Here is a 22,597-nt window from a genome sequence, read left to right on the forward strand (position 1 = left end):
AACTAAGAATGTAGTTCAAAGAAAATTAACAGCAACACCGGAAAGTGAGCATCGTACACGACGTTCTTGCTGGACATCCTCGTGACGACAGCATCAACGGTACATGCGACAGCCACCACGCGCACCTAGTTCTCTTGACGTGGGATAAACTCTATTTCCATTATAATCAGGGGGAAGGGGACATTCTGGAAGGATGGCAGTGTGTATACAGTGAAAGACAAACATGGGAATAATATTGTGAGGTCAGGCAGAGGGAAACAAATCCAGTGACTGGAAATTACATTCAGGAAAGCAATTTGTGACAGGCAGTGGCCGGAGGTTTTGACAATTTCTGGCTCGAAGTGGGGATGAAGCGTCTCACCCTTCACCAGTCAAGCCCAAGAGGCAAGGGAGGGGAGACTAGCCACATCACCAGTGACGTGTGGTTTCGTAGTTTGCTCCCTTTCACTGTCTTGGTTTGTGTTAGTGTCATTGGCGACAAACTGAATCCACTGGTTTCTGGGAGGAGTGCAAGACCAAGACTCATTCGTGGACTCGTTATTACACAGGTCACCTGTTAACGAAGGTCTGGCCTCACCACTTGTTATGTCACAAGTCGAAGTCACGAGAAAAGCAGTGGAATGTCCACATCGACCAACGGTCAAACACCCACAACAAAGTTCTTTGGGGATGTTATAGCCATAGTCAATGTTGGAGAGAGAGGCCACGATCCTGATACTGTGTCCTCGACGCTGATATTGTTGTTATGGAGATACTGATGGCCCGATGCTGATATTAGGGAAGGAACTCTGTCATGCTCTTAGTTGTTGTGGTTGGTATTTCCTATGACGACATATATTAACGACCCTGACGACGAGAGTTACGAAAGCTGGTTGGTCTGGTTCTAAGCACTCGGATGCTCTAACTTCCTGTCGTTATCGTCGTCTATCAGGTCGCTGTGGCTGACGATGTCCTCAGCTTCTGACGTCATCTGTTGTTGCAGATTCCTGTATTGGTTCTGAGGATCATACGGGTGGAGATAACCGTCGTCATCCTTTAAGTCACAAGGTATCGGGAAGGTTTGTGAAGTTGAATATGGGATAACCACCGGGTGCAGAGAGGCGCCACTGTCCCGCTCACCCACAAGTGATTGGTCATCACTAAGTAACACTTGTCCAGTGTTGTCCGACTCTTTTGCGATGGGGTGCAGGTAGTAGTCGTCAACTGGCAAGTTCCCTGCTTTATCTGCCTCAGGTGCGACAGGGTGCAGGTAGCCATCATCATGAGACGACACCTGTCCTGTGTTGTCTGAGACATCGCCGGCCTCCATCTCGGTCACGTGTCTCAGAGGCAGCTCAGGCCTGTCTGACCTGAAGTCTGCTGTCTTGGCTGTGGAAAGGTCGCCAGTAACGGTCAGGTAGCCATGGTTTGAGTCTTCTGTCCCTTCTGGCAGTTCCTTGGCAAGAAGCAAGCTCTCAACGGTCACAGAGTCTGGCCGCGTGTACCCGTCACTGGTTCCTGTAGCAAAAATTTTTAAAAAAAAAAAAATTGAACAGTTGATTGAGAATCTCTACACTGGTACATGCATAAAATTAATGTTCTAAAAGAAAATAAATCAAACTTTTAAAACTATTGACAAATAAGTTAAGAAACTGATTCACTGCTTTAATCCCTTCCCTGACTTTTTCATCTTATTCAACAACCGCCTTTGTCACCCTCAGTACCTTCAAGTGGTTGATGCTGTCCTGTGTCTGTTAGAAACCTGCTGTAAATATGTTTCTGGTTATTGACAGTCGTTTCATGTGGAACTCACCAGCATCATTACTACATGTGGTGTGTCGCAGTCAGCACTAAACTGATCTGAGTGTTGTAGGTAATTTTAAAGTTGAATAGTTTATTTCTGTTCTCTTACTGTTGTAGCTTACTCGTCAACTTAAAAACATAAATACTCCGCCCTGCCTGTAATGAAATAAAACATGAAAGCGATAAATTATTTACCTTCTTCACTGAGTTCCACCTCGTCAGTAATTTCGTCGTAGACCTCTTCATGTCCACCCGAGTGTCTCGGATTGTCGTAGCCGTCAAGCTCTGCTTTCCCTGTACTGAGGTATGTCCTGGCTGCAATCACACAATCAGTAAAGTCAAAGGTCATCATGCGACGTTTTACCTGTCGGTCACCCAGAGCACAGATTCACTGAAGCGAGTTTTTAAAGTTAGACACCATGACGAGTGCAGGGTTACAGGGCTACATCATGTACTAGAACTCCTTGTATTGTCTGTGTCATCTGTTCTATGGCGACAATTGCTCTTTATTGCAGTCTGTTACAATTTACCAGTATTTGTTAGCACGACGTGGTCACGTGCTGTAGGAAAGCTAGTACCTGCGTACACATACACATACACACGCACGCTCTCTCTGTCTCATTGTCTCAATATCTCACTAATTTATTATAAAATAAATATTTATTTATTACTCATATAAAAGTGTAACATATTCGTATGACACACAACTCACCTTTCCGTTTCCGGATAACTCGACAAATGATGACAACAACGACGACCAGAGCAGCTCCACCAACGCTGCAAAGTACAGCAGTCAGGACGACACCAACAGACGATGATGCTTCTGGATCTGACGGAGGTCTTACACCTACGACAGACAAAATAATTTGACCGTTGTCTACACGTACAGACGTGTGTCTACAGTGATGGTACTAATAATTTATTATAATGTAAATAAACATCCTCAAAGTGACATCGCTGCAGACGTTTCAAGCAGAAGATCAGAGGAAGACTGAAGACATTGCCAGGAGACTCACCTGTACACACGCCTCCTTCATTCCTGTCAGCCTCGTCCTCACACAGACAGAGAAAGCTGCCCTGTGTGTTCTGGCATCGTTCTAACGGTCCTCTACATGCACCTGTCTGCCTGCACTCGTCGACGTCATCGTCACACGTCACGCCTTCCCAGCCTGCCTTGCAGTAGCACGTGCCGTTGTCTCGGTCACACACGTCGGTGTTGCTGACGTTACACACACACGGCTGGGAGCAGTTGAGTCCGAAATGGTAGTCATCCACACAAACTGGACACATGCGTGTGGACATTAATGAATGATGTTTGACATAGTCACAAATGTTGCCCTTCACATAAATTAAAGAAATAACTTGGTGCTTGCATTGTTTATAATGAGATATCTATCTCTTGCCATCACCATAAGCCACTCACAGTAAACATCCATGCCTACAAAAATGAATTTCTATCTACTGTATTCTTTACAGTCGTTGAACAGGAAAAGCGTTTCAATTCAAACTCTTTGTTGCAAAATTATCTTTTACTGCTGTGCGGTCATCTTGGAGAATTAAATCTTAATTTTAAAATTAAAAAGTTAAAAATTCATTATAATGACCATCATGCAATGTTTATAACTATAATAAGTTTACATAATGTCATCGTCATAAAAATACTCTTCGTTACTTTAATCAAATAAATTAACATTACAAAATTGTCTTCATTGTCTAGCTCACAATCTCACATTAATTTATATAAGACTTTAGTGTATCATAGTTAACAAAATTCTTTTTAATTATCCTCGTCCTATTAAAAACATAGCATCAAAAAGTGTCATCGTTTTCGAAACTTTTTTTTGTTTGTTTTTGGGGCGAAATAACGATCTTTCATCGCAAGTTTTGCTATGAACATCACACTTCGTTATGAACTGCTACTATTTAGCTGATGGGTCTGCTAGTAATGATACCTGTATCACATCGAATGCTGACATCCATAGAGTGGTTGCAGGAACCAGGAGGTAGAGGTTCTGATGGACACTGGGACAGGGCCAGTTCCCGGCCGGTGCACGTCATGCGGTACATGTGTACGTCACCTGTGCCCTCGCCGTACACAGCGTCATCGTAGTACACCGCCCCCCGCCTGTGACGTCAAGTCAGTGTTAACTGTTGTATTATTAACCGTGACAATGCTTGCCTGTTGTTACACAGTTGGATAACTTTGAATTTCATTCTAATCATCTCTCTTTCAGAAAAAAAAGTGTGTGTGAGAGAGAGAGACTACCAAACTTACGAGGGTAAGCCCAGCTGCCTGCACGTCACATCTGCGTTGAGTGACGTGAAGCCCAGCTGACAGACGGTCCTCCACTCGCCTCCCGACATGTACTCCAGCCTCCCTGCTACAGGCTCCGTGCTGTTCACCAGACGTACAGTCACTGACACAAAACAGGTTTGTTTGTTTGTAACCATGACACTGACCTAGTGCCGAGCGTGTGTCAGTGCAACAGAATGTTGTGTCATGTGTCAACCGCTTTATCCTCACTTTCATCCTTCAACCTCTGACTTTACAGAGGGACTGCAGTGTAGTTACTCCGCTTTGTTACTCGCACACACACCTTAATTACATCATTAAAAGGTAGAGACAACTCACATTGACATTCGTTGTTGTTGTTGTCATAGTAACCAACTTTACAAGGACACGTGTACCGCAGACCGTGGTCAAAGCACGTGCTGTGGTTCCGACACGAGAAGAGGCTGGGCGACGAGCACCAGTCGATGGCTGTAAACACATCAACAACAGCAACAACAGCAGGTTAAGTCTCTGGGTACCTTGGAGGTAATTGACTGTTAGGCTGGTTGTCAAACAATCTGGAACATTTGTATCACAGCTGTGGGCTGTGTGTCCAGTCTAAGAGGCTACATGAGTAGGAAAGTAGACTGAATGACATTAACTGGAAATTGTAATTTTACGGTCTGTCTGCTTGTCTGTGATGAATCTTTCTTACCATCATTAGTTGCATTTGCATTCTTCAGCTGCTGCTCGGTGTCAAAAAGACCGATGTAGTCAATGATGCTGATGTTCTCGCCCCTAACCGTCACAGCCTGAAGTTCCTCCAGTTTCAGCACGCGCCTCGCCAAACTCTCCTTGATCCGTGTCGTCACATTCTCAGAAAATACCAGGATGTACAAGAGTTTCAGTTTTCCCAAATTGAGTGGCCCCCTAAATGACAGAAAATATTGAGCTTATCTCTCGTTCAAAGAACATAAGATAGTCATTAAGATCTCTGTAGTCAACGGTGCAGGAGGAGCGGTCTCTACTCTCAACAACCAGCAGAGAGACGCTGGACGCTTGTCAGACATATTGCAGTATATTTAGACTGAGTGGTACAGACGAATATTTAAACACAGTTAAACATTGTAGACATTTTTAGAGAAACAGAAAAGTGTCACGTGAGAAAAAGCTGTACATGAGCATTTGGTGAAATAAACAAGAGGTGTATGTTATCTTTTGTAGAATAAACTTTGTGAGTTTGCTCTTGTACATTATTGTCATTACGGCAATTCAATCTTCTGTGACCGACATTTTTGTCAATTTATCTTGTCTAGAAATCTTATATTCGAAGGTTTACTGTATCCATCATGTTTATGATAGCTGCTGTTAACTACAACATTTATTACAGGAAATTGAAGCTTGTAAGAGGTTTAACTCTCAGACACAGCCTGAGGACAGACCAGCTAACGGTACTCACGGGAGTGGAGCCGTGTCGATGAATATCCCGCTCACCAACCCCTCCACCTCGTCAGGCGGGTAGTTGGTCAGGATCTGAACAGAACCAGTGTATCTGACTGATGTCTGTAGTTCATCTATCTCTATACCTTTGACTGTTTATGTATTAAAGACCAAATGTGTATGAGGAGGAATATATATTGTAAATGTCACTCACCGCCTCTCTCACTTTGTCTGGAGTATTCAGGTCATTCCAGCGGACAAAGGAGAAGGATATATTCAACAGGGTGCTCACGTAAATCTTTTGACTTTCCGGAATCGCTGAGACCAGAAATGAAAACAAGAACAGGATTTCTTATATCATTTTATCATTTGTCTAAGTCCTTGCCTAAGTGAATTAAGATATCTATCTGACATGTTTGGTGTTGTAAAACCTGTTTCTTAAGGTTTTAGGTTATCAGATGCACAGATTTTACACACACACACACACACAGAGTTTTTACACACGTAAGTCAGGGGTGGGGAGCCATTCTTCCTTCAAGAATATTTATAACATCATTCGTGGGCGGTACAAAATTATCTACTTAAGAAAGCAAGCCTTTATTTGGTGACACCGTAGTTTCGCCAGTGTGTTCACACTTCTGCAAGGTGTACAATACCAGGCACTGCTGTCCTGTCAGTCACCACAATCCGCCTTTTCACAATTAGATGCACGAAAACAATGATCTACCTCTATAAAAACATAGCGAAACATCTGTTTGGAGTCTGTAAAATATATTTTATAATTAAAAAGTTTTTAGAGACGAAGTTTATAGCAACAAAACACTTTTCCTAATGTACAATTTTCTATATTTGGTTGTGGGGGTGTCGAAGAACGCTACACGTATCAACAGCCGACATCAGACCGGAACAGGAAGTGGTTTACCCTTGGCTCGGGGTGAAGGCAGATGTATGCATGTTTCTCCTAACTTCCATACAGTCGAGGGCAACGTTGACAAGGGTACATGTCTACCCCGTCATTTACTTGTATGTGTTTTATCCAACCCGTAATAGACGTTCCTTGTTTGTACTTACACGTTGTTATTATTATTATTGTTTACTTAATATACATTTATGTTGCGACGAAGAAGTTAAATTTACTAAAATAAAATAAATTTACTTAAAGTCGATGATTGCCTTGGCGGGCAGGATCAAAAGACATTTCCCACCCCTGGTGTAAGTACAAGTGACTCGCAATTCACAATTTACAATAGCGTGTTCGAACCTCGTGACTCGCATAAATACTGCGCTGGAACTTTTTCTGACTACTGTGTGCAGTTTCTTGCCGCCATCATAAATGTTTATAACCGGAAGCAATTTCTGTTGATGCGAGTACATCAGCAAAATGTTCAATCTGACCGACTGTCGTGTAGAAAGAGGCGAATGCCGGCTTGTCACTGTTGGTCGGTTTGTCTCGGTCCTCCCACTGATAAAAAGTCTGATGCTTTGGCTTTCACTCTCTCTCGTACCTGCATGGAGCGGTCAAAACAGTGCACAAGAGTCCATCTAACAATACAACTGACTCAAAGCTGGATTGAAAGGTTATAAAAATTATATCAGAACAAAAGTTGGACATAAAGTATTCGGTATGATTTATATCGCTGGAAAATCAAATCAAGAGCAAAATATGGCCGCTCTTCCTTAGAAGGAGACTGTCCTTATTTTATGCTTATGTTTAAATGGCGAGTCACCTGTACTTGTTTTCCCACATACACACGGCAACCACTAGGATGATCTTTATGGTGATGACAGCGATGTCTTGATGAGGAAATGCTAATTTTATAATCCATGACATCTTACGGATGCAGATATTGCGTGGCGGCAGTTGCTCGCCAAGGTGGGTACAGGTGCACACGAAGCCTGGGGTGCTGCTGGTCTCGTTACACAGGTGAGAGGTCATCTCACAGGTGAGGTTACCGTCATGGCACTGACTGCCTACAGAGCACACCAGCAAAGGCTGTCTATGAACCAGGTACGTGTCTACAGCCAGTCTACCACAGTCTACAGTCAGTCTACACCAGTGTCTGTCAGTCTACCTCAGAGTCTGTCTGTCTACCCCAGTTTCTACAGCCAGTCTACCCCAGTGTCTACAGCCAGTCTAACCCTGTGTCTACAGCCAGTCTACCTCAGTGTCTACAGTCAGTCTACCCCAGTGTCTACAGCCAATCTACCCCTGTGTCTACAGTCAGTCTACCCCAGTGTCTAGTCCACCTCACTTTGCTCCTGACGTCTAATGCTTTCACTCGTTTCATCCGTTTCCGTTTTAATTTCTGACTTTTTTGTTATTTTGTTCTCTTTTTTTATTCATTCGTTCATTGTTCATTATTTTGTTCCTTCGAGCATGCACATTTTTACAAATTACAAATTTTCTCTAAATCTGTGACATGATAATTTCTACTGAAGATCATCACAGACTGATTAACTATTTCCTATCGAGTATTCAATGGATGCAGACTTGCCTGTGACACTGCCAACACAAAACATTATCAGGATGATAACAGCGATAACATTACTTGGTCGTGGGCTCCAACACAAGAGACTGTGATCTGTAACCATATGAGGCAAGAACAAATATTTTTTCGGAAAATGCCATATAGTCACTAAAGAAAAGCAATAATGCTGTGGGAAAACACTCTGTGCTTTTATTCCGTTTTCCAAGTTTGCCTCATAGACCCTTTTAAATACGCTTTAAGTAAGTTTCACCATTTTTTCTGCAGGTCCCTAAAAAAAAATAATAATAAAACAATAATAATAATAATAATAATAATAATAATAATAATAATAAATAATAATAATAATAATAATAATAATAAATAATAAAAAAGTTGACCTGTATAGAGCTTTTCCCCACCATTAAAGGCGGGCTCAAAGCGGTTTACTACAGAGACAAATACACATAATAATGATGGATGCTGTTTCCAAAAAAAAAGTTTCAGCATTCTTATCATTATTTGCATTCACTTCCTTCCCGCCAGCACAGTTCATCTTCGGTATAGCAATGTCTTGAATATCAAGTGAAGGCCACCAAAAAGAAAAATTTGTCAGAATACCAAATTTGAAGTTTGAGGGCAACACAGTTGAGATGAGAGCACAGTCTTGGCACTGAGACCACAGTCAGCGACACGCAGGGAGCAAGATGGAGGATGAGACAAATACACACACACACACACAAACACACAAAGCAAAAATACACATCTCATCACCAGATGACATCGTGAAGCGCATGGTTCCAGAATCTCATTTACACAACTTGTAGCAATGTACGTGGTTGTAAATCAACAGTGACAAACGGCCTGGTCTACACTAGCCACAATGATCCACACTGGTCCACACTGTCAGAACACTTAAAAGTATCAGTGAAGGAGGCGCAGAATCCTGTGCAGTCAAAAATCAAAGCAAGATGGCAAAACGAAGAAGAGAAAACAGAAGCCGTTCGAGGAAGAAGATGTCTGTTGTAAGAAATATTCCGCGCAGTCACTGAAGAACAATTTACAACGGAGGTAAACCTCTCATTAAACATCACAGATGAGTAGGAGAAAGCAAAACTCGATGTATATCCACAGACAAGACAAAGTGACAGTTGGTCCTCTCCAGCCAGTGAGGTGAAGGCAGGCCTGACGAGAGGGGGGGACAGGGGGGTCTGGTGTACCCGGGCCCGCGGCTGTCAAGGGGGCCCGGCCTTGGTCAGTGGATTTTTTTTTTCTTCTTCTCCTTTTTCTTTTCTTTTAAAGAAAGGTCTAAGGACAGAACACCCAAGCATTACACATGCAGAAGTTGAGTTTGAGTGTAGATATTGAGATCGAATTGTAAACATACATTATATATGGAAAATAATTTACGATTACAAGTACAAGGGGCCGGAGAGGTCTAGTCCGGGGCCCGGGTGGCTCTCGGCGGCCCTGCTTACAGTCTAAAATAACAGGCTGACAGTTGGCTCTCCATGGAATACTGTACTTCTTGGAAGTAAAATCAGTGTAACATCGTCTTCAGTGTCATTTACATGAGCAGTCTCTTTTCTTCATGCAGCTACTGTAGAAATAGTGCACAAAGGAACTAACACCCATCAAGGTAGATAATATAGGATAATCTATCATCCAGGAATATTACTGTTTACAGGAAGACGAAATAAAGTACAGTATTATTGCAGGTCAGAAAATGAACACGAAGCTGAAGTGTCCTGCTCCATTGGGATTTCTGGTCTGTTTTCTTATTTTCCACGTGGTGCAAGGTGTGACTCAGGCAATGTGACTGGTACTGAGTGCACTGTTACAGGAGTCGTAAGTATCCAGATGTGTTTTTATTGTCAGCATTTCAAACGCACGTGGACTAATGAAAGCTGTCAAATTTCGTGATAAATTTGATATTTAAAAAAAAAAATCAGATTCTTGCCTCCTTTCATTCTACTCGCTTCTGAAATATTTTTCTTGATATTTTAATACACAGTTTATGTCAAGGTTTACACATACATATCTCACGGCCGTTGCCCTAGCCTAAAGGTTTAGTCGAGTGCATGATAGTCAAACTGTAATATAATTAAGCAAATGGTATTTGTGAAATGTGCCTTCGTGGGAAATAACATTTTTTAGATTAGATGTCCCAGTCTGTTGTTTCTGTGTAACGGCTTCTTTAAACTCCACGAATACCTGGCGCACACAGGCACGTGAGTTGTGTCTAAGTATTTGTGTGTAACTGTTTTTCTAAACTCTCACCAGGTACCTGATGTACAAAACTGTTCTGACTCAGCACGCGCACGAAGTCTGCACTAACAGTGGTGTTGGCATTTCCTCCGCGATGTAGGAGATGCAGGTGAGCAAAAGAACAACACGTGTGAGTATGATGACGTGTGGCCTGCGTGACGTGTGGGACCTGTAACATAACGCGTGCGACTTGTGACGTGTGGGACCTGTAACATAACGCGTTCCTGTGTAAGAATTATGGTGTGTGGCATGTAACAGACTTGCGATGTATGAAATGTATGAGACAAGTACTGTGTAAGGTTCAGCCTCATCTTAATTAAACACGTCATCGTCAACATACACCTGTCTGTCATCAATAGAGCAATGGTGTCAGTTTTGAAATGAATCGAGAAGTCTGCTATCCCAGTCTTGCATTTTTCCATCTCTGTTTAGTCCAGTCAAATGGGTTTGGTTTCGCTGATCATTGGAAAATAAATCTTCTAAGCCACCATGTTCACTATCTTGATGTGCACTTTCTTTCAGCACTGAAGCAAAATAAAGCAATACAAGTGTAGAAAAAAAAATTGAAACAAAAGTAACATATTTTATCCTCTCTCTAATTTCTCATGGTCATGCAAGTCTTGTTTTGACCAAAAAAATCAATAGAAATAAAATGGATAATAATTTCCCCAGGGAATTCAAATGGAATCGTTGTTAACGAGCATCGCTTGCTGTAGGCCTAGTGTCTTTTCTCAAACGATGGGCAAAAATCGGAAAAAGAATCACAACGGTCTCTCGGCAGCGCTGTACACCGGCAACGGCTGAAGGGATTCGGGAAGGTCTGGTGCCTAGGGAGGGCCTGAACGGCCCGCGCCCGGTTAGAAATTTGGAGGGGGGCGTGGCACAAGGCAGGGATGGTTAGGGTTGGCGCTATATACATGGGGAGCAGGCGTCCCGAAAGGTTTATGTGCTTGGCTGATAAGTCAATGGTGCGAGGCTACCATCTGAGGGATTATGACTGAACGCCTCTAAGTCAGAATCCCGCCCGAATATGTAACGATACTTTCAGTGCCGCTGCGATACACGCCGCGGTGTCACAGCGGTGGTGAAGCCACAGGAAGGGGTCATCAGCCGCTCGCGCCGAGCAGTGCGCGGCGGGGACCAGGACGATTTTCACCCCATGCGACGTGGAGATGCCAAATCATTCGTAGACGACCTACTTCTCGGTCGGGGTGTCGTACTTAGAGCAGCCACCTCACTGCGATCTATTGAGACTGAGCCTTGGACCAGGAGATTTGTCCGCATTCGCAGACGGACGCATCTCCGACGATGGGCTCGAGTCCCCCTCCTCAGTACAAAGGGGAAAGGTGGTGATGCAGCTACCGGGTGCACCGGTAAAGCGGCACACCACTTTTCTCTCTTTTACTACTTCGATTTTTCTTTTTTTTCTTCAAAAAAAACCCAGGGGGAGGGCCTGGTGCAAAACTTTTGAAAATATTCCAGTTCGATGGGAGGGTCTGGTGCAGATAGAAGGGTCTGGTCAAAGACTTTGAAAAAACTTTACTCGTCATTAACTTCGCTTTGGTATTAGAAATTTAGGGGTACCTCGATTCCTTCAAGTATACTAAAATGGATGGCCTGGTGCTATGGGAGGGCCTGGTGCTATGGGAGGGTCTGGTGTATACAGGAGGGTCTGGTGCAGAGGAGGGTCTGGTGCGAAGAGGAGGGTCTGGTGCGTGAGGGCCTGGTTTAAAAAAAAGGAAAGTAATAGGGGAAAAATTGAACAAATGTTGTCCATAGCAGCAACGCTTTCTCCTTTCGCCGGTTGATCGCATTCCGAACAACGTTGTGTCTCTGTACACCGACAAAAACCGATCACAACAATACCCAGCCCGATAACCATACCAAATGAGAATTCACCCATCATCTTGGAAGTTTCAGTTCAATAGGAGGGTCTGGTGCCGGTAGAGTTAGGGTCAGGTGCCCGGAGGGCCTGGTGCCTAGGGAGGGTCAGGTGCCCGGAGGGTCTGGTGCCTAGGGAGGGTCAGGTGCCCGGAGGGCCTGGTGCCTAGGGAGGGTCAGGTGCCCGGAGGGTCTGGTGCCTAGGGAGGGGCAGGTGCCTGAAAGGTTGATGCCTAAGGAGGTCAGGTACCCGGAGGGCCTGGTGCCTAGGGAGGGTCAGGTGCCCGGAGGGCCTGGTGCAATGGGAGGCGTGGCACAAGGCAGGTATGATTAAGGTCGGCGCTATATACATGGGAAGCAGGCGTCCTGAAAGGTGCGCGAAAGGGACCGTGGCTATAAAGGTTTCTATATATGAAATGCTCACCCAGTTTTGTATTTTTCATCTGCAAATGAGCGCTCGCTCGGCGTGCGAAGCCCTCGGTCGAAAGCGATCGTTGTCTGCGTCCCGTCCTGCTGCGAGCCGGTTTCGAAGCGGACCGAAGAAGGTCTGGTACGGGTTGGCTCGCTGGCGATTCGCGCGGCTTTCGCTGCCGCGTTTCTCACGGCTCAGGCGCGCGCTGGTTGAGCAGAGAGAGGGGTTCGTCGTGGCTCCTTTCGGCCAGCCGCGTCGGCGCATCGAATAACGCTTGACTGTGTCTCGCGGAGGGTCTGGTGAGGAGGGTCTGGTGCGGAGGGCATGGTGCCAAACTTGTAAAATGTTCGTTCGAGCGGAGGGTCTGGTGCAAAGCAGATGGTCTGGTGCAACACATTGAAAACACACTTCTAGTCATTAGTAACTTCATTTTGGTACTGGAAGCTTAGGGGAACCTCGTTTCCTTCAAGTTTACCGAACAGGAGGGTCTGGTGCGGAGGGTCTGGTGCGGAGGGCCTGGTGCAAGGAGAGGCGTGGCACAAGGCAGGGAAGTGCAAAATCGGCGCTATATATATATATGGGGAGCAGGTGTGCCGAAAGGCGCGAGAAAGTGAACATGGCAATAGAGAAAGGTTACTATTAGCAGGTCAGGTGCGGAGGGTCTGGTGCCAAACTTTTAAAATGTTCGTTTGAGCGGAGGGTCAGGTGCGGAGGGTCTGGTGCCAAACTTTTAAAATGTTCGTTTGAGCGGAGGGTCAGGTGCGGAGGGTCTGGTGCCAAACTTGTAAAATGTTCGTTCCAGCGGAGGGTCTGGTGCAGGGGTGGGCAACATACGGCCCTCGGGCCGGATCCGGCCCGCGACGGGATTTTGACTGGCCCGCAGACTGTTTCTGGTCGTACATGACACATTCTGCCGCAATCTCCCACTACATGTTCTAATTACTTGCTTACTGCGTCGAATAATAGTGACTGTTAGTTATTCTTTGGTTCTTTGTTTTCTTTGTTTTTTTATTCTTTGTTTTCAGTTAGAATTAGATTTAGAAGTCGGCAAGAAAGCAGTATGTTTGTTGTGCAGTGAACGTGTTGCCGTGATGACAGAGTACAACGTTAGCCGCCATCATGCGACGGCACATGCAGGCTATGGCAGTACTATGGCAGGCTAAGGCAGGCTAATGCAGGCTATGGCAGGCTAAGGCAGGACTTTATCAGCAGCGGAACGGCAAACAAGAGCAACAGAACTGGACAGAAAACTTGTAAAGCAACAGAATGTATTCGTAAAAACCAAAGTAGCCCAGAAAGCTGCTACTCATGCCAGCTTGGTGGTCGCATACAACATTGCCAAGCACAGCAAATCGTTCAGTGATGGTAAACTTGTTGACAACTTTGATCGACCGCAGCTGTCTCATTGACTACAGCAACTATTGAAGTACATTACGTTAACATCATTAAATACTGTTTTCTGTCTCTATGCTTTAAAATTAAAGTTTACGAGTTTACATTAAAGACGATTTATTCCTTGCATATGTAGATAAACAAGCGATTAAGGTATTGATTCAGTAATCTGGCCCGCCAAGGACCTCATTTCCTCATATCCGGCCCGCCGACCGGAGAAGTTGCCCACCCCTGGTCTGGTGGAAAGTGGATCTGGAGCCCAACTTTGAAAACTCACTTCTAGTCATTAGTAACTTCAATTTGATACTAGAAGCTTAGGGGAACCTCGTTTCCTTCAAGTTTGCCGAACCGGAGGGTCTGGTGCGGAGGGTCTGGTGCGGAGGGCCTGGTGCGGAGGGCCTGGTGCATGGGGAGGCGTGGCACAAGGCAGGGAAGTGATAAGTCGGCGCTATATATATGGGGAGCAGGTGTGCCGAAAGGCGCTAGAAAGTTAACATGGCAATAGAGAATGGTTACTATTAGCCATGTAATGCTCACCCAGTTGTGGATTTTTGCATCGGCAACTGAGCGCTCGCTCGGCGTGCGACGCCCTCGGTCGAAAGTGATCGTTGTCTGCGTCCCGTCCTGCTGCGAGCCAGTTTCGAAGCGGACCGAAGAAGGTGTGGTACGGGTTGGCTCGCTGGCGATTCGCGCGGCTTTCGCTGTCGCGTTTCCCACGGCTCAGGCGTGGGCTGGTTGAGCAGAGAGAGGGGTTCGTCGTGCTCCTTTCGGCCAGCCGCGTCGGCGTATCGAATAACGCTTGACTGTGTCTCGAGTGAAAGAGCGCGCCCGTGTCGATCGGGTGAACGCTCCGCACGTTGAAAATTTGAACCGATGATTCGGTTGCAAGAGCGAAAAGCACCCGCGAACGCAGGACCCGCGCTCCAGCGGCGACTGCTTCGTGGGAGGCGGTTACGTGTACACCCAACAGCATTCTCGTTGATCCTACCAGTAGTCATATGCTTGTTCTCAAAGATTAAGCCATGCCTCGTACGGTGAAACCGCGAATGGCTCATGAAATCAGTCGAGGTTCCTTAGATGATCCATTTCTACTTGGATAACTGTGGCAATTCTAGAGCTAATACATGCAAACCAACTCCGACCCGTCAAAGCCGGGAAAGAGCGCTTTTATTAGTTCAAAATCAGTCGGGGTCTCGGCCCCGTCCCTTTTAATGACTCTGGATAACTTTGTGCCGATCGCATGGCCTCGAGCCGGCGAGGCATCTTTCAAATGTCTGCCTTATCAACTGTCGATGGTACGTGATAGACCTACCATGTTGACAACGGGTAACGGGGAATCAGGGTGTGATTCCGGAGAGGGAGCATGAGAAACGGATACCACATCCAAGGAAGGCACCAGGCGCGCAACTTACCCACTCCCGGCTAGGGAGGTAGTGACGAAAAATAGCAATACGGAACTCTTTGAGGCTCCGCAATTGGAATGAGTACACTTTAAACCCTTTAACGAGGATCTATTGGAGGGCAAGTCTGGTGTCAGCAGCCGTGGTAATTTCAGCTCCAATAGCGTATATTAAAGTCGTTGCGCTTAAAAAGCTCGTAGTTGCATCTCAGGCATGGTCGTGCGGTCCGTCTCGCGACGGTCACTGCGTGAAGCCTGAGCGTGCGCGGCTCTTCGCAGGGTCGTCTTCGCAAGACGAACAACTGCGAAAGCATTTGCCAAGCATATTTTCATTAGTCAAGAGCTAGTCAGAGGTTCGAAGACGATTAAATACTGTCATTGTTCTGACCATAAACGATGCCAACTAGCGTTGTGCAAGTGTCGCTTCATCGACTCTGAAACCAAACTTTTCGGGTTCCAGGGGAAGTATGGTTGCAAAGCTGAAACTTAAAGGAATTGACGGAAGATCACCACCAGGAGTGGAGCCTGCGGCTTAATTTGATTCAACACGGTAAAACACACCCAGTCCGCACACTGTAAGCATTGACAGATTGATATCTTTTTCTTGATTCGGTGGGTGGTGGCGCATGACCGTTCTTAGGTGGTGGAGCGATTTGTCTGATTAATTCCGATAACGGGCGAGTCTCTAGCCTGTTAAATAGTTCACCGATTCTTCACGCATCGGTGCTAACTTCTTAGAGGGAGAAGTGGCGTTTAGCCACAAGAGATTGAGCAATAACAGGTCTGGCTGCCTTTAGAAGGAATCAAGGTGGTTGTGACCATGCTTTGAAAACAGTGCGAACCCCTTGAACGTCCTTCGTGATAGGGATTGGGGCTTGAAATTCTTCTTATCAACGAGGAATTCCAGTAATTACGTCGAAGCCCTTTCTACACACCGCCTGTCATTACTACCGAGTGAACGGTTTAGTGAGGGGTAGCTGGCCTCCGCGTCGAGAGTCTGAAAAGTCTATCAAACCGGAGGGAAAGCTTTTTGCCGAGTCAGGCTCTCACTAACGCCCCGGACTCTCGCCTCGGGGTGGCATCGGCGAAAGTGTAAAGAGGCACATTCTCGGGTGGCTGTTCCCTAGCTTTACAATTTTTTTCATTCATTTCGCATTTTGTTGAAACCTTTCAAATATCGTTGCAAAGCAGATGAAAAGAAATGAAACAACTTTAGGCGGTGGGATCGCTTGACTCGCACGTCGATGAAGAACGCAGCCAGTTTCGTGAATTAATGTGAATTGCAGAACCCTAACCATTTAAAAAAAAAACAACAAAAAACAAAACAAAACAAAAGCAAACAAACCCGGGGGAGGGCCAAGTGCAAAACTTTTTTTTAACAAAAGTTCCAGGTCGATGGGAGGGTCTGGTGCAGAGAAGAGGGTCTGGTGCACAGGGAGGGCCTGGTGCAAAACAAAAAAATTTGATTCATCAGTTTCTTCGCTTTGGCATTAGAAGACTAAAAAAAAGTTCCACTTCGATGGGAGGGTCTGGTGCAAAGAGGAGGGTCTGGTGCAAAGGGAGGGCCTGGTGCAAAACTTTTTTTTAACAAAAGTTCCAGGTCGATGGGAGGGTCTGGTGCAAAGGGAGGGCCTGGTGCAAAACTTTTTTTTAACAAAAGTTCCAGGTCGATGGGAGGGTCTGGTGCAGAGAGGAGGGTCTAGTGCAAAGGGAGGGCCTGGTGCAAAACTTTGAGAAAAAAATTTGATTCATCACTTTCTTCGCTTTGGCATTAGGGGTACCTCGTTTCCTTCAAGTATACGAAAAGGGAGGGCCTGGTCTGAGTGAGGGCCTGGTGCATATAGGAAGGTCTGGTGGTAAGTGTGAATGTGAGTGTATGCGTTTGTGTATGCGAATGTGATTCGTGACCTATAATTTCACAGTTGTCATGCTCGCACTTGTTTTGTAAGACTTCTGTAACTAAAATATGTGTATGCTCCTTAGCCAAAGGAATAGAAAAGATTAACATCTTAGAAGTAGTCGTATGATACGCCATTTTTGTCTCGTCTTTCTATTTTTTCGTATGCATGTATCTCGAGTTAAACAACATTTGCTGCTTACAGAACAGAGCTGAGGTCAACGTACAAGGTGGTCACGGAGCTCGCCTATCGCAGGAGAAGTGTTTGCTGCGCAGGGTACACTGAAGATGGTGATACATGTATCCGTAAGTCCTCCAACTCTTCTGACCTCGTGATTCTGGGTTGCCCTCTGCATAACTTTGTTTGGATGGTTGATTAGGCGTATCCATCCACATCCGCGCACCTGCATCCTGTCGCTAGTCGACCCCCTCACACCTTCCCTCTGTCACGTGGCTGTCACCCGGCCAGCGACCACCCGACCCCCACATTGCCAGCCTCCACCCTCCCTGTGTGCGTGCTATGTTCCATCCCCACTAACTGTGATGTCGCACACTACCATACAGTATAGTAATCGAGTTTATTGGCAAATAGCATTTGACAAGGCAGGAAACATCAGTGTAATGAGAGTGACTAGCGTCTCAAATTGACTGACAATAATGAAGTTTGTGAGAAAAGCTCATAAAGTTTTTAGTCAGCAGGTAAAATGACAATATTAGTACAGTATAACTTTGTTCTATGAACTATTACTATTCAGCTAAAATATGCTAAACATTTCTATTTTCGTCATTTTTACAAAATATTCTAATCTCCTTAAATATTAAAAGTATTAACACTTACTAGCTAACTAGTCTTTAAAACAGTTGCTTTGTCTTCTAAAACTGAGCAGGTATTTTAACGGCTAGTGACTGATGGGGTTTGAAGTCGACCGAGTTTATGCTTCGTAAAAAGTTGGATGAATTCAAAATTTCTGCTTTAAAGAGTCTGAAGGCGACAGTTCAGTTCAGATATGTGTTTACGTGTAACAGCATGCGTGTGGTGTAGTTATTGCTGTGTGTATGTGTTGCGCGCGCGAGTGCGGTTTTTGCTAAAGGAATAATATAGGAAGGGACTTTGATAGGTGCTGCGTGTTGTTATGTAAGTTGATAAAAATGATAACTGATGTGTTCTGCTGTTCGTCGCAGCAAACACTTTTTTAATGAGGTTATTAACGACACTCGATGAAGACTTGTTAGGCATTTACTTCTTCGGTTCTTCCTCTTTCCATGTAGAAGTATAAATCACTTACATAGAGAACTTCCTTGCACGTCAGTGAGCTTAGTACAAAAAGCGCAGCACTTAGAACACAAAGGCGATGTGATACATCTACCCGTTGTTCTAATCTGTCGAGGTTTTGACATCGCTGCTGACGTAAACAGTCCTTACTAAAGGGGGGGGGGGCGTGGAGCGGAGTGCTACAAGTCTGATCCTTTAACATCATTTGTCCTCATTTACTAACCACTCGCATGTAAACAACTTTATGTTCAAGTAGTGATGTAGATCCTAGTGCACTTGTCCTACTGTTTGCAGTCTATATTTCGTTACTGAATGAAGTGTAGATATTGAGATTCGAATTGTAAACATACATTATATACTGGGAAAATAATTTACGATTACAAGTACAAGGGGCCCGGAGAGGTCGTCTGTCCCTTGGCCCGGGCTGGCTCTCGGCGGCCCTGGGTGAAGGGACATCACTCTCCACTCTCCAGTTCACTAGTTTCTGTTGAGATGCAAACATGAAAATTGTTTTCTTCGCTGTTACATCTATTCAAAGTCAAACATCTGTTTGGGGGATTTTTTAGTTCCTTTTTTTTCTGGCTGAAAACAGTTTGAGAGACAAGGGGAGATGCAAACCGTTGTCTCCGCAGCACTGTTCGTTGTTGAGATTCCGGATGTAGCAGCTGTGAACAGCCTCTCCATGTATTTACTCTCGGTTTTTCCGAGCTTCGAGGTCTCCACCTCACTGCCCAGAAAGAGGTCAGTGGGACACGATTCTAAGTTCACTTTCAACACTTACTGAAGAGTTTTCGTTGGAGGAGAGTGAAAAACAACACTCAGATGTTTGCTTTGGTTGGGTGGAGCATCGAGACTGTATGTACCCTCAACATTCTTTCACTGAAAAGTTCTCGCTGGTGACATGCACCTGTACTGCTCCACTCCACCCGCTCTCACTTTACTACTAGCACCATGGAAACCTGTATTAGTGATGTCAGAGACTGGACTGTAACAAAGAATATTAAACTTAATGATGATAACACCGAAGCCCTGCTCTGCTCGAGAAGAAGAAATCACATCAAGGTGGCGAAGCATCATCTTGGCATTCTCCATCAGGAACCTGGGATACATTGTCACTGCAGGCAAAACTCTTGCTCTTATCATACTCACACAGTCTCAGGAAAGGGTGCAATGTCTGCTTTACATTTCCCCTGTATATGTCCTCATAAACGGAGCAAGGAGACCGTCTGTATCTTACATTAACACATTAACATTCAACTCTGTTTTGTTTTTCATTGCCACAGTGGCAGCCGTGTGTGTATCCAGGGGAAGGGGATGATGGGAAGTGGCGCTGACAGTATCAATCTCTGGAAAAATTGGTATTAACCAGCATGGCCTCTAGTGTCCTGCTTAGATGATGGTTCATATCGTCACTGACTGGTGTGCGTGTCTGTCTGTCTGTCTGCCTGCCTGCCTGCCTGCCTGCCTGCCTGTCTGTCTGTCTGTCTGCTGGATGCCTGCCTGCCTGCCTGCTGTTCTGTCTGTCTGTCTGTCTGTCTGTCTGCTGCCTGCCTGCCTGCCTGTAGATGTAAGGCGAGTGCGCCGCTGTGGATTTGTGTTTATGAGTGCACAGGAATGTGCATTGCATGTTTAGGAATGTGTGAACTTTAAGTGACTTTCATGCATTCATTTACCTACATGTACCTTTTTACTCTACACTTGTTAAAAAATATATTATTAAAAATAACTTGCTTTCAGTTATGCAAAGTCACTCGCGCCATTCGTTACAGCCCGATGGAGGAGAAGTAACGGAAACATCCGGCTGTTAGATACGTCTGTCACCATTAACACTCCTCTGTATAGGGGATGTGATGACGTGTACACTGTACTGTATAGGGGATGTGATGACGTGTACACTCCACTGTGTAGGAGACGATGACGGATGGAGAGGTGGTGACAACAGCAGTAGTGGAATAGTTGTCATGATAGTAAGAAATATGGTAGAAGAATTCCAATAACATTCTCACTGAAATCTCTCTAAAAGATTCATGCTAAAAGCACACACACACACACACACAAACGCACAAACACACGCATAACCGCTTACGTAACAGAAAGACAGTCAAATAAATGTCAAAATACGGTAGAAAATAAGCAAAAGTATACTGGGGTCACCATTGTTAGGTCAGCCTACATCTCAGTGTACACGGAGCTATTCTCAGCAAACTTTACTATATACTACATGTAAGAGGAGATAGATGAATGTTTACTATGCAGTGTAAGAGGAGACAGAGAACTGTTTACAGTGTAAGAGGAGACAGAGAACTGTTTACAACACTTTCTCCATCATTTTACGGTTCATTCACCTCAGTGACTGAATACCCTGATCAAAAATCCGGCCTGGCTGTACCCGCCTTAGAGAAGGACCAACAACTACATTTGACACAAAAGCAGCGTTTAGGTGATAAGTTAGTATGTAAAGGTAAAGTGATGTTACCATGGGTACAATGACGTGACAACAAGATGGCGACAACAGGTCCTACCTGCGCGCGACGCCATGGATGACCGAGGGAGGAGCAGAGCTCTCGCCAGTCGCCTCGCCGGGTGCAAGACGGAAGTGAAGCGAAGGTTTATATACGAACAGCAGCTGGTGGGAGGTAACAACGCCTAGGGGGGTTTCTATTTATTGCTAGGCAGGGTTAAAGGTGAGTCTGTCGTGTGCTTAAACATTCTCGCTAGCCGGTGAGTCGTGCGAGTTTGCGAGGTTTCATCAAAATTTAAGAAGAAAACTAAAGTTAAAAATTTTAAATACATGACAATGCTCTCTTGAATATAGATACATGTATTTATATATACAGTCCGACACCTTTCCCAGCAACCACGGAAAGATATTGTTACTGTACTCTAGAGTGGCGCTCAGAAGAGATAATAATAAAACATAACAACAGTTAAGCATCCACATCAAAAGAACACATAAACAGTCTCCACCTCTGCCGCTGCCCCTGGCGTAGCTCGGTACAATCCAACCACCGACAGCCGACGAACACAAAGTGGATAGCCAGAAGAAGAAATAAAAATAAAACAAAAGCCTGGACAGAAAATTATCAGTCTTTAAAAGTAGAAATTTTACTTACAAAAGCATTCCCCCCAAACAATAACCTACTTTGTTATTTACCTCATACAGAAAACACTAGAAAGCCCTCAAAACAAAAGTTCCACCGTCAATTCACAACATTCAAAAATACACCAACCACCGTTTTTAGGCCAAACATTGACACAGACACATGCTCACCTCAACAGGTTCAATCTCACAACTTTCCTCAGATCGTCTGACCAGGACGTGTACACAAAGGTCAGGACTTGTAGGATACCGAGGATACTTTCACATTCTCCAACCCACTCAAGGGAGGAACCACTACACAAATGAATAACAAAGTACAGCATAAAATATTCCTTGCCATTCCTCCCTTTGTTCACATTTCGACCTTTCAACATCCTGAATGAACTGTCGGCCATCTCATGACAAACACGCAGACACACACGCGATCGCTCGTCTTTCGCATCTTTCTCCTCCTCCAACCTTCTTCTCCATTTCCTCTCCCTTTCCGAGGTAAACTAAAAAAGCAGGTTTGTGACACATATTTACAGAAACCACAGAAGCCACAGCTCACAGCACAGACACAGACTCTCATACACACTGACGCACGACTTTCACACTCGAACCTACTGATGTCGTGTATGTACGGACTGGTTGTTATTGTTTATTATTTACGTTTGTCACATTCTTCTCTGTAAACAAGCACGTGAATCCATACTCTCAGTAACCCAACACATTACTATTATAACTACAAACTGTTGTTTGTGCAAAGTATTAAACAGGTGTAAAGTAAGAGTTCAAACAGCTTTATTCTCGATCTTCACAATAATCACCCACCTGAGCAGGCTTCCTAGAGAGGTTTATACAATAATCATGTAAACAACAAGATCACCTGATGATTTTGTTCAAAGATGGTTTTGGGGTTGTATGGGAATAACAAACTGTAGGAAATTTGAAAGAATTTAAACAAAGATTGATAGATTGTTACAAGCAAGTAAGGAGTGAGAGGCTAACTAGTAGTGACAGCGTGTATCTTTATC

At 44.8% G+C, this 22,597-nt stretch overlaps 1 protein-coding gene across 1 annotated transcript; it reads right to left on the bottom strand.

Moving 5' to 3' along the window:
- Window positions 1-46: 46 nt before the first annotated feature.
- On the bottom strand, window positions 47-21,058 carry LOC112570765. The gene is made up of 13 exons (XM_025249370.1): window positions 21,004-21,058; window positions 7,990-8,076; window positions 7,331-7,465; window positions 5,709-5,812; window positions 5,514-5,587; window positions 4,770-4,984; window positions 4,415-4,543; window positions 4,058-4,199; window positions 3,735-3,907; window positions 2,799-3,062; window positions 2,495-2,629; window positions 1,978-2,097; window positions 47-1,497 (listed from the first exon to the last, which is right to left on the bottom strand). The coding sequence occupies exons 1-13, from the start codon at window positions 21,017-21,019 to the stop codon at window positions 884-886; spliced, it is 2,208 nt and encodes a 735-aa protein (XP_025105155.1). The 5' UTR covers window positions 21,020-21,058; the 3' UTR covers window positions 47-883.
- Window positions 21,059-22,597: the final 1,539 nt, after the last annotated feature.

Source organism: Pomacea canaliculata, linkage group LG8 (assembly GCF_003073045.1).
Source record: "Pomacea canaliculata isolate SZHN2017 linkage group LG8, ASM307304v1, whole genome shotgun sequence".
In the NCBI taxonomy this organism is placed as follows: domain Eukaryota; kingdom Metazoa; phylum Mollusca; class Gastropoda; order Architaenioglossa; family Ampullariidae; genus Pomacea; species Pomacea canaliculata.

Coding starts and splice junctions, on each gene's coding strand:
- LOC112570765 (XM_025249370.1), bottom strand. Junction 5,813..7,330: donor GCCACGCAATATCTGCATCC/GTAAGATGTCAT, acceptor TTCTGGTCTCAG/CGATTCCGGAAAGTCAAAAG. Junction 4,200..4,414: donor CAACAACAACGAATGTCAAT/GTGAGTTGTCTC, acceptor GTTTTGTGTCAG/TGACTGTACGTCTGGTGAAC.